Here is a 12460-nt window from a genome sequence, read left to right as displayed (position 1 = left end):
GTAGACTCGTTTTGCATTCATCTGGTCTTCCGAGCTTACCGGGCAGGGCTTCCAAAATGCAGTAAGTGCTCTGTTGAACGCCTTAATGGTGGTCTCTTTCCGTTCGTTATCTAATAATATCTCCATTACACATTCAATATGTACTATTATTCCTACTAGTTTTTAGGAAAAAAGTTACTTTTGTCTTTGAGACATTCGGAGTTTTGATTTTAATATTTATTTCCACCAGAAGGAGCTTTACGTAAATCAGGCTGAAATTATTATTTTGGTAAATAGGGATGTTTTTTTTTTTCGTATGTGTAGTTAAAATTTTTGCTGTTTACCAAAAGTAACCACTATAGTTAGTAAGTCAGCTTGTTTCTATATACTTAATAACAGACCTATTAGAAAACCATGAAAAATAGTGTACTAGTCATGAGAGTCAGTTTCCAAATTTGTGTTTGGTTTTTTTTTTATGTTTGTTGTCTTTAAATCATAATTGAAACTTGACAGGTGTTTTTAAGTAGCAATTTCCTACTATATGTTAAAGGTTGGTAGTGTTCTGAATCCACTGCTGCAAGCGATTTTCAGCAAAGTTTGGATTACTGACGCTGGCAGGACTACGGCTGAATCCAAACCGATGGGTTCTGCTTGTTGGAAGAGCTTTCAGGGGGTTTTTTTCATTATTTTGATCATATTTTCATTACCAGTTTACAGTTGTCTAGTGTAGCTCACCCTGTAATATTATAGCTACAGCCTGTCCCGAGGGCTAGTCTAGAACATTTGTTAGGAGCGCTTTCTGTCACTTGTAGAAGTCTTGGGGAAAATTCCTACAAGTCAAACCACGTAGGTTGAGGACAGTGATGGACTTCCGGAGCTCCTTTTTTAGGTCTGCAGATGCCACCTCAACAGAATTAAAGTTGTTCTCCTCAAGACTGCCCCACCTGCGGTGCTCGTCCTTGTGTTCTAACCAAGAAGGGAACTACCCGGTTCTCCTTCTCATCATAACTAGTGCCAGCTCTTCCCTCGCGTGGCGGTGGTTGGGATCGGGAGTGGCAGGGTGCTGCGGTGAGGGACTCGCTCTTGCTTCTCTAGACAAACGTGACGTGGTTCTGTAAGTGTGCTGGATGAGGAAAAGCACTCCCAAGTTGGCAAGTCTCCCATCCCAAATTTGAAAAAAGAGGAATCGATTTTTCTGGTCTGGAGCAGTAGACTATCCGCTTACAATAAACAAAGCAGATAAACAAATGCTTACATACATTCCTTATTTACAGTTAAGTCTGAAGTGTAGGGCTTATATAAGGCATCGGGTTATTAAAAATCCTTCCACATGTTCCATCCTGTCCTGAATTAATCTGTCTGTGGGAGCTTTGCTTCTGGGTCAGGTCTGTAGCCGAATCAAGAGAATTGTCCTAAATGTCATTCAGTTTTTATTGCAGCTACTTTAAAAGAAAAAAACAAACAAGCAACATGAACGTGCAAACCTCAACCAAATCAGCGCAAAATCCTTGCTTTATCCTCTTGACTCGCTGAATTAACTGTTAATTCAGCTCAAGAAATATTAGTCCTATATCCTAAATAATGCCTATTACTGTCTGGCTTTTCAATTAAAACTTCATGAGCTTTTAATGAAAAAGTAGCGAAGCTACGCAGTGACACTCAGCGTGTTAGCTTTCCCCCAGGTTTCTCAGCCTCGGGCGATCGGTCTCTTCAAGCTTGGAGAGTTGTGTCCCCGAGGCACTGACGTGGAAGTTAAATTGCCTGTAAAGACAGAAAGGAATCAGCCAGGCTTTATAAGGCTCTGATTTATAAGGAGCCGGCGACTGATATCTCTTTTGAGGTCGTTCCAGTCTGTACGGCGTGAGAAAAGGAACCATAAAATGCTTGAGCCTCTTAGAACCTCCTTTCTGCTGAAGGTGGGACGGGTGTGTGGTGTTGGTGCACGTATTAATGAAGTATTTGAATTGTCGAGAATTGCCCATGTTCCCCCATCACTGTCCCTTCATTTCCGTACCCTCTCCAAAGCAGTTTATCCTGCACATTACCCTCAGCATCTGCCCAGCTCTTACCTGTATTTTGTGAGAAGCGTATCTCCAGTCAAAGTGCGCACTCGGTAAAGCACATAGCCTTTACAAAATGCCCTGATATGTGGGAATAACTAGAATAACTAATCCTTGTATGTCTCTGTTGCCTCTCCATCTGTTTGTTAACCTGCTGAGGGTCTACTGAGATGAGATATTTTGCTGGGCCTGGGCACCTACTAGTCCGGGTAGTAGCTGTGGTGGTACTTCGTCTACATTAATTGTTCATTTTTATCGTGGTCAAATTATCTATGGGTTCCCTCCCCAAAGAAGAACTTTGATTTTCTTTATAAGAGGAAAGGGAAAAGTAAAGAGCGGCAGATGAGGAATAGAGTAGGAGCAGAGGCCGGAGGAATATCTATTGAGGAGTATCAGGATGGCCTAAATGTCACCGTGGTCTCTGTACCCGATTGTCCCCCTTGACTGGGGTGGCTCCCTCCTCCCTGCCGTAGGCTGCTGAGTCACTGCCCAGAGGTGCTTGGCTTTCACCACTGTGCGGTGTACAACTTCAGGGGAATTTAGCCTGCCTGAACATGGCCCTACTTGGTGCTTTTTTTTAGTTTATTAATGAAAAGAAGTTTGCTACAATCACCAGATCTCACAAGCATAGTGTGGGTTTGCAATATTTTTTTATATGCTTCACGTTGAACCAGTCCCAAGAGTACGGGTGCACTTCCAGTGGTGTGTGAAGACAAGAGCTGCCACCAGTTGTGTGTGTGTCCCTGTTCTTTTTGCTAGCGTCAGATTACAGCTGTAGTCTGGCTCGTTGTGATGTGCCGCCGGCGGGAAATAAATTGATTCGGATTTGTGGAAGGGTAGAGCGTAGAGGAGGGTAGTACAGAGGTTCATGAGATCGCAGGTTGTACATCTAGTTATTTCGTTGTTTAATTGCTGCTGTTCTGAGTCCGTATCGCCTGTGGAATTAAAAAAACCTGCTGTGATCATAGGTGTCTGTTAGTAGCTGACATCACAGTGAGAGTATTTCCTACTTCATCACCATCCACAGGAAATCCTGATGATCAAAGGGACAAACGTACGACCCCAGAGCGTGCCTGGGGTGCTGCCTCTCCACCCTCAGCCTGGGGCGGTGGGAGTGAACCACAGTGACCCGCTCCCTGCTCTGCGGCTCTCCAGTGTCTGCTGGAGCAGGACAGCCTGGGGCTGCATGCGGAGTCCCGCCTGCACGTGCTGCCCAGCAGCCCCGGCCCACACTGCTCAGGATTTGGTCTCTTTGGATCTGGCAACCTCTGCCTTTACTTAGGCTTCTTGGCTCTTCTTTTCCATTGCCCTTACTTTGCAATGCTGGTTGCTTCCTCCTAGGTTGTAGAGATCCATTTTGTTTTAATGGCCTAAGCTGCATTTTTTAAAAAAAATTCATTCTTCTAGTGAAACGTGGCTTTCAAGAGGGTACCGGAGTCTTGAATTCTCAGTCACTGCTCGCAGAGCAGAACTTGCTTTGGATTTGTTGGTGTGTGTGTGGTGTCTGGACATTTTCACAAATGTAACGCTTTATTAATTTTTATTTCCTTCTGAATCCAGACTTCGTGGAGATCCTTAGGTGCTTGATTGCTTTTAAGCTTCCCCTGAGGAATTCTGTGTACCATTTCTCTTTAGAGTTTCTGAACGTGTTACTGCACCGGATGGTGCTTCCCGTATCCAAGCAATTTAAAGGCATTTATAAAGAAAAGTTCCTTTTGAAGTGCTCTGTGAGATTCCTTTATTCATCCACAAATATTTTCCAAAAGTCCACGGGCTGAGAAGATGAGATTTAGATGCCACCCCTACCAAAATACGTCACAAAATCTTGACCTTCCCAGTGCTGTCCCGCTCCTGCTTCGTTTCCTCTCACTGCAGCCACTGCCAGCGACCCGCAGCGTTTGTGCTGTCTCTCCTGTGCCCGCAACTCGCTTTTTGGTTTGGTTTTTTTGTGTGTGGGGTTCCTTCCCTGTGCTAGGGAAGTGAGGAATTGCAGTGTGCCCGGTGGCTCTGTGGAGAGCCTGGGCATCTCGTGCTCCCCCGAGAGAAGAGCGCTCTGCTGCTGGCCCAGAGCTACGAGCTCTGCGGATGCGCTGCTGAAAGGTAGAAACCACTGACCTGTAGGCCCTGAACTCCTTGTATGTTAAGAACTAAGCGGTAATTTGGAGTTACCAAAGCTGAAATGCGTTTTCCTCCAGCTCTCTAAGCAGGGAGCTGGCATCGGTTCAGCTCTTTTGGCACCCGTGAGAGCAGGTGCGGCTGCTGGCCCTGCTCCGCCCGCAGTCGCGCTCGAGCATCTCAGTGGGACAGACTGGATGCTGATCAGGATTAAAAACAACTCAGCAAAATAAAGAACATGTTTGTTTTTAACTTGGATCGGCTCCTGACACAGACCGCTGCGTGAATCCATAAAAAGTTGTAGAACAACCGAGGAGGTGTCTTGGAATGGGAAGCCATTGATAGGAGACTGGAGCACAATCAAACGCCAACTTCACAGGTGTGGGGAAGGGTTTGAAAAGATGAGGACAACTGCTTGGAGTGGTTTAGGGGAACTATTGCGTGCAGAAGGGAGCAGGGAAAAAGAAAACAAATGGATTTTTTTATTTTTTTTTTTTTACATGTCATGATGGGACCAAATAGGTAAACTTGATAACTGAATGTGGAATTTGCAGGGAAAGGGCTCCCAGCACTGCGGCACTTGATAAAACGTCCAAATCGGTTTTGTTAGGAGCAAGGGAGTAACTGAATCTTTGTTAATGGTTTCACAGACTTCTGTTACACGGCGTAGCTTTGGGGTTTCCCCTCTGCCCCTGGCTCTTGTTGCTTACATTCTTGGTATCACACCCATCTTAGGTTCTTCTCCTGCACTTAGATATTTTTATTTTTTTTTTCCTCTTGTAATTTTCCCCTTGAAGCAAATCTCTTCTGTGTACTCAGCAGGCGACGCATGACTGGGATCAACAGCGCCGTTCTTTCTGTAAGGAAGGAAGCAGTCAGTATTTTACACGTGCAGTTTCTCTAACTGGAGCCCGCTGTCAAAATTTCTAGGATGTCTACAGATTTTTCCTAGCTAAATAAAAACCAACCCTGTCGGCATCTTTGGATGTCTGTGCTCGGTTGTTTGGTTTTACTTAAGTTGTGTAGCCAAAGTTATCATGACAGTCTTGGAAAGTGAACTCATTTAAGAATAGCTAAATTTGTTTGTAGTAAAATACTAGAATTGCTGTAGATTCCAGCTTTTTGATACAATGTAGAAATAAAGGCTTCAGCTAGCACTGGAAATGTGGTAAAGTCAATGTGAGAGAAACACTGTTAGATGACAATGGACGAGCAATACAGCGCGCTTGCACAACATGGAGAAGGCAGTGGTATTCAGCTGGGCTTGTGTACTTACGTTTGCTTTCTTTTTTCTTTGTTTTGTTTCAGTTTGGTTTTCAGACTTTGGTATCTTGTTCTCTGGTTAATAATGCCCACGTGGTATGTTTTGGAGATGTCCTTGGCGCTGCGGTGACGTCAGGGGAAGGAGGAGCTCCCAGCAAAGCTCTTATAAGTGGTTCCATTCTCTGGAAATGCCGGCTGGACCAGCTGGGTTTTGTAATCTCTTCTAAAATGTAGGTCAGACACCTGCTGCTCCTGCCGAGGCCGTCTCATCTTTCCGCCAGCCCCACTAAGTTTCCAGGTGTCCTGTTCCTTCCCGTACAGGGGAGGCGATGCTGCAGCCATCGCTCACGTGTTGTGTCCTCCTTTTTGTTCGCAGGGGACGGTCTTCACTTTGGAATCCGAAGAGGAAGAGTACCCCGGGCTCATCGCAGAGGACAGTAATGACATCTACATCCTGACCAGCGACAACTCGGGACAGGTGAGCCCCCCGGAGTCCCCCACAGTGACCACGTCGTGGCAGTCGGAGAGCCTGCCCGTCTCCCTGTCAGCGAGTCAGAGCTGGCACACGGAGAGCCTGCCGGTCTCCCTGGGACCCGAGTCCTGGCAGCAAGTGGCCATGGATCCTGAAGAAGTCAAAAGCCTGGACAGCAACGGAGGGGGTGAAGAAAGGAGTGAGAACAACTCTTCCAACTCGGATATTGTTCACGTGGAGAAGGAAGAGATACCGGAGGGGATTGAGGAAGCCGTGGTGTCAGCCGTCGCTGCAGAGACCGTGCAGGCAGCGTTTCCAGAAACCCCTGCTTCTTTACAGGAAGTAAAACCTCCAGCTGAAATTGCTGCTGCTGAAAAAGCACATCCCTCTGCACTTCCACGTACAAAACAGGAGGAAAAGGGAAAAGCGGCTGAAGAGCTTGTTGAACCTGAAATCCCCGTATTAAGTAAACCTGTCCCAAAGTTAGCCCCATCAGAAGAAAAAGCTGCACCAGAACCTGAGAAAATACTGCTTCCGGGGGAACAAAAAGTGGGGAAAGAGGGCCGTTTGGAAGAAATAGAAGAGAAATCCTCCGCTGCAGAGGAGAAGCCTATCTTATTGCCGGAAGGGAAATCTATATTGCTGTACGGTGGGGCTGCTGCGGTAGCTATATTAGCTGTAGCGGTCGGAGTAGCGCTGGCGCTTAGAAAAAAATAACGGAGCTCTCTTGAGGAGGAGGAGGAGGGGGGAGAGAGAAGAGGGCACGATCCAATTGTTGTAGTTGTGTTACCTAAAGGTTGAGCTGCCTGCTGTTTAATTGGACATCTGAGTAACTTAATGGTGATGGGGTGAGGTCCTTCAATAAGCCTCCAGCTATGGACAATCATGTTTTTAAGTAGAATTGGGGCGGGGACTGGTTTTTCGTGATTAAAGTACAGGGGTATTTTTAAAAAAAAAAAAAAAAAAAAACAAAATCTGCAAATTTAAGAACTTAAGCGCAGGTGCTGAAGAAAGGGGTGCTCGTACTCTAGGAACTGGAACAGAGAATCCCCAGGGGAAGGGGAGAGCCAGCTGCCACCAACCCCTGGAGTTTTTGGCTTCTCAGACTGACCGCTGTTGCAGCTGTGCTGTCTTGTCACCTCCCGTTGCGCCCCCCCCCAACCCTCCCTAAGAAACATTTATTAGCCAACCCGAGTCCTGTAGCGAGAGGCTGGTCTCCCTTTTGTCTTGGCTTCCTCTCAGGTACAGCACTGCTCCTCGTAACCTCGCAGGTTCCTCCTAAGCCCCAGTGGGACAGTGCTTATTCTTACCTCTTTGCTCACACTGGTTTTGGCCCCTAACATTTACTGGAGCCCCATCCTGTAAAGATGCTGCCTCTCTATAGCTGTATTATCTCTGAGCATCCTGCTGTTCCTGGGGGGGGGAAGAGGTGCAGGACGGTGCTTTGGGCTGCCCAGGAGGGTGGGGGGGACACTGCTATTTGCTGGTTTGGAGAATCCATTTGCTCTGCTCCTGCCGGGCCCACTTCACTGCCACCCTTGAGTTACCAGAGGTGCAAAATTCATGCTGGAGACGGTGCCGTTCTGACCAGTACTTTGAGAGCAGGGTCTGTTCAGCAAAGAGACGGCAAAACTGCGTGGACGTGAGGCCGATGCCTCCTGCGCAATTCAAAGGTGAATGGCCACGCTGTCCGTATCACGCTGCGGTCTATCGTTTTTCCCAGGTTAAGCACAGAGTATGTTTAGTCCTAACTTGGTCTTGGCTGTGACAGAATCCCAGATACATAAAGCAATGGATTCTAGCAACTGAGCAAAACAGCATTAAACATCTCCTCTATCTGCCTGTTCCCGACCTGACCCCGGGGTGTTGTTCAGTGCGATTCCTTTTGCGACCCTGAATCTGTGATAAGCTAAACTTACAGGTCACAGGTGGTGAGAAAATTACTTTGGCAAAAAGTAAATCCCTCTTCCTGCAGTCACAGCACCACATAATGCGCGGGAAGAGAAGCCTTTGCAGTATTGCCATACGCGTTAGTAAACGTCGGATCCAACCACGAGTGTTCCTCTCCCAGTGCGCGTTTCTCTGTCTGTCCTTGTCCCTACGGCAGCTCTCTGGGCAAGACCTTCGGCTTTCCAGGCAAAACTACTGAGGCATCTCAGGGGGTTCGTGCTGGCGCTGTGGCTTAGGCCAGGTGGAGGTAGGTGAAAGGGAACTCGGGATAATGGAAAAACCGCAATCGTGAGCTTACAGGAAGCTTACTCTTCATGAAGCACAAAGACAAGGTACTTTATTTCTAAATAACCTTATCTAGAGTATGTCTCCTAACGAGCCCGTTTCCTAAGTGATCTGAGAATGAAGAGATTCTAGCACATTCTCTATTTTAGGATATTCTTGCTACGTATCCCAGGATGCTGGGAAGTCAGTAAGACCGTGGCAGATTCTGAGGAATTTTTTTTTGTTTAAGCTTTTTTTGAGAGTGAATTTTCTAGAAAACTTCTCAGATTTTGACCTGTGTGTGTGAAGCTGAATATTGAGAGGAGGGATTGTCACCTGTGTACTGCTGCGGACCGAATGCGGGAGCTCTGGAGTTCTGGACTTTACTGCTGATCATTGATTTCTCTTTTGCCATGTACAAAAGGCAGCAGGTTGGCCTTAACAGAAAAAGAAACCCTTTACCGTGTTGCAAAATAGAATTGACTTTTTTGGCCATTTCCTGGTGCCCCGCTGGTACTGTCACTGCTGTGCTGTGTGCCCAGAACTGGTCGCTGGGACCTCCTCACGCCACAGACTCTCCGGTGTCTGCCTTCCCACCACTGCAGTTCCCTCTCCTGGCCCTCCACGGCAGCTTCCCTCGCGTGGAGAGGAGAGGTGGCTTAATGCTCCTTTTGTCACGGATGTGCACGACTGTTTACAGTTTTGCTTCATTTCCCCTGTCGCGACAGTGACAGTCTGTGAGGGTGCCTGGTTGTTCCTGTGTGACCAGGGCTGCTGGTCGGGTGGGCCTCCCCTTCTCCTGCTGCCTTGCTGACGGCTTTGGTTTCCTCTCCGGGCACGTTCTCTGTGGGAGAAGGGCCGTTCTTAACCCGACCTACGTCCTCTCCTGACTGAAGATGATGCACCTACCTTTGGGACATCCCCCAGCTCTAGCCACCCAGTGGGGTTACACAAAAGCACCCACGTGCGCTCTGAAGCAGAGATGGGTTTTTTTGGACACTGGATAATTTGTGTACAGACTGGGGCCGGGGCGCAAGGTCAGGTGTTCTTTGAGTGGTTGTTTCAGTAGTAGCGCGGGAGATCGGTACAGGACAGACGAGAACAAATCCACGCCGGCTTGTTGGCACAAGGAGCCCAGCGGGGCATTAAATAAAATGTGTCGTCTTCTACACACAGCAGGGAGAAGAAGGTGGCAGCCGTAGTAAGGAAAACAAATGACTTTTTGTTTTGTTAAGCATTTCCATGGTTGGTGAAAGCCTTGAGTATCTGGGGTGTTGCTACATTTAATGGAGCATCAGCTGCACCGTGTGTTCTGGTGGTTTGGTCCCTTCTTTATTTTCTCATTTTAGGGTCTTACAGGTTTGACCAGGCAGCAAGAATTTGTACCATCTTCTCCCCCACCCTGCTGACTGCGCATTTAGAGAATTTTATCGTTCCGCGTCTCCTCTGGGAACGCTCCGTTAGCTAAAAACGTCAGTTACGGACTTGCATGCTACTGAATTTGGGAGTCCTGTGGTCAGAGCTGGGACAGGCCTTGCGGAAGTCCCCAAAGGGCGGGTAAGCTCAGATGACAGCATCCTTACAGGCTTGTAAGGATGTGCTTGCTCTATTAAAGGTGTGAATTGGAAAATGGAAGGGTTTGGTTCCCCACCCCCATCTTCAAGTAAATTAAAGTAATCCTAAACTGCAGGGTCTAATTACCCTGAACTGTGTGATGCGACCTCTTTTTAGTGGATCTCTTGCAGCTGGCAGAGGAAAGGCAGTAGCTATATACTTACAAAAGGGCATATAGAATTACTCTCACTTGTGTTGCTTATCCCCTTCCCAGAAGTGCCTCAATATCTGTCCTCGAGTGGCCTGTACCTTAATAAAATATCTACCTTAGACCCAATCTTTCTTCACTTTATCCTCATCTGCAGCACACCCTAAAGCTGAGATGCTAAAACAGCAGAGGACTGGATCTACAAAAAAAGTATTAAATACTTACAGAACTGCAGTGAGCAGCATGTTAAATAAGGAGCTGGCAAGGAAAAGGCTTTCAAGATCAGGTGCAACTTAAATTTCAGTCGTGCCTAACTCTAAGCTACGCCGACTTGGGCATTGCAGCTGGGAAAGATCTTTCTTCAGGCAGCATTCCTGGAACAAGAGGCCGGGAGCAAAGACTGAAACCCAGAATCCCGCTGTTGCATAAAAGCCCAGAAAAACACAGCTAGAGAGCCGTGGCCCTGCTTGTTTGTAGCTGCGTGCTGTGCAAGAGCCTGGTGGACTCCTGGCTCCAGAGTTCCTTAAATTTCAGCAGCTCCAGGCCTGGGTGGCTGTAGTTGGCACAGCAGTGCTGAGCTGCTCATCTGGGGCAAAAATCTAAATATTACTGGGCATGCAGAGAAGCTGCTTGAAAAACAGAAGCTTTCGGTTCTCGTCAGGCTAGGTGGATGCTGAGCAGGGGGTTCTCAGGATGATAATTTGGTTGCTGAAAATAGCGTAGCTCTAAAATACTGAGTCTGGCCAATTGAAACAAGCTAGAGGCTAGAAAGCAACACTCCTGCAGCCTTCTCTCCATTCAGCTGTGACTCATTAAGCAGCTGCCTGCTCCAGGTACGCACCAGTCTGACCAGAAGCATTGTGCCAGACAAGGCAGTGGGAACACACTGGCTGTCTAGTACCGCGCCTGGGTTTAGGCACCAGTTTAACTTCTGGCTGGAGGTGAAGTGCCTGTTGGTGTGGTGTTTGCTGTTGGTCGTTTCTTGCCTATCACTACTGCTAGAATCCATCCTTGCTGTTTGTGAGGGCTTGACTTCTTTCATCGTGGCTGGGGGCTGTGCTCAGGCCTCTGCAGCTCAAGTGCCGCTTGGAAGCTGTAGTGCTGAGTGCTCTCGTGTAGGGCAAGTTCTGATGCCAGAATCCCGTTTCCTTCCTTTTCACGTAGCTCTGATCACAGCTAGGTTAACACTTTGCACTGTATTTTTAAACTAATCGATGCTTTCTAATGGTCACAAATGAGACATTTTCTTAGTACTAAACAAGCGAGGGTCTGGAGTTTGGTCTTTTTTCATTTTAGTGATTGTAGGAGACAAAGTAATCTGAGGTCATAAACCTTCCTTGCATTTAATTTCAGCTACAGTACTAGCAAAGCCCTAGTAAGGTAGATCTTGCTCTTCTGGCAAAAAAATAAAATATTATAAAAAAAATTAGAAGTGCTTCTGGTAGCATAGTCTCTCATGCGCTGAACCAGAGCAAGCTCATGCTACAGAATTTGAGACTCTAAGTACTAGATTCTTTTGCTGTGAAATAGTGGTGGGGGAGGGCGGTGGAAGGTTGACCGCAGCCCCAGCTGTAGAGCCCAGGTCTTCAGCAGAATGTCTCACTGCAGCCATGAAACATTCTGAAGGTCAGCTCATGCATATGTGTCTATTCCAACAGGAGCAGATACATACAACAGGAGTAGCATCTACTCCAGGAGGTTACACAACAGGAGAAAGTGTTTCCCAGTGACCCATGGACCTGCACCTATTGAAGGCAGAAGCTAGGCATGACTTGAATTTGGCTTGGTCTACTTAGCTTCAGCACTAGGAAGGTCACAAGAAGAGTATTGCTTTGACTCCATGTATGTATCTGTGCTTCAAAGTGCAAGCCCTGTATTGCCATTAAAAAAAAATAATAATGGGGGGGTTTGTAAGATTTAAACAACCACTACTTGACTCTGGTAGAGACAGCGGCTCAGGCCCAGACGGAGCAGGGACTGCAGGGCTAGCTCTAGGCAGCGGTACTCAGTTTGTGAACTCTCCTGACTAGCGTGCTGGGCTGGGGAAGGAGAACTGCAGCAGCTTGGCAGGGGTCAGCTGCAGTGTTAGCAATACAGCCAGATCCACCTCCTGAAGGTAAATAACTTTATCACATTTTTTTTTTTTCCTCCTTTCCTACTTAGAGCTGACCCTCTCTCGGTCTCTTTGGTAGGCTGACTTGCTTCCTCCGAGCTAGAGGTCTATGGTTATGCTGTAGAAGTGGGGGAGCTACAGTTAGCTTCCAGTGGAAGCTGCTTTTGATCTCCCTGCAGTATCTGCAGGGGAAGGAAGGAACACTGTTGTGGACAGAACAAGCTGCAGAGGATGCATCTTACTGCTATACCTTTAGGGGGCCTCTCCCCATTTTTAACTTGCATTATAAGCTTTTATTGGAGTGTAAAGCTAAAACCCACTCAGACCAAGAGAACACCACTGGATTTGTTAAATCGCAAAGACTAATGGGACTGATGCTGAAGCATGCATGTTCGGGGATATCTTCTACTAGGCTTCTGCGGGGCTTGAGCAGATTGAGACAGAGTTGCAGGGACTTCAGATTCTGTTCTCAGGAGGCCTGC

General features: G+C 47.3%; 1 protein-coding gene across 4 annotated transcripts in view; it reads left to right on the top strand.

Annotated features, from left to right (window-relative positions):
* BCL2L13 (BCL2 like 13) overlaps positions 1–12303 on the top strand; it is a 44712-nt gene extending 32409 nt beyond the window's left edge. For 2 of the 4 annotated variants that reach the window (XM_063359234.1, XM_063359243.1), the window contains exon 7: positions 5794–12303. In XM_063359234.1, the coding sequence (XP_063215304.1) occupies positions 5794–6606 (813 nt within the window). In that variant the 3' untranslated portion in view covers positions 6607–12303. Of the gene's footprint in view, positions 1–5462; positions 5652–5793 lie in introns of all 4 variants that reach the window. The other 2 variants (XM_063359253.1, XM_063359260.1) reach the window with 2 other exon arrangements.
* Positions 12304–12460: the final 157 nt, after the last annotated feature.

The sequence above is a fragment of the Chroicocephalus ridibundus genome, chromosome 1 (assembly GCF_963924245.1).
Source record: "Chroicocephalus ridibundus chromosome 1, bChrRid1.1, whole genome shotgun sequence".
NCBI lineage: Eukaryota > Metazoa > Chordata > Aves > Charadriiformes > Laridae > Chroicocephalus > Chroicocephalus ridibundus.
Note: the sequence above shows the minus strand (reverse complement) of the source record. Positions and strands in the feature narration are given on the sequence as shown.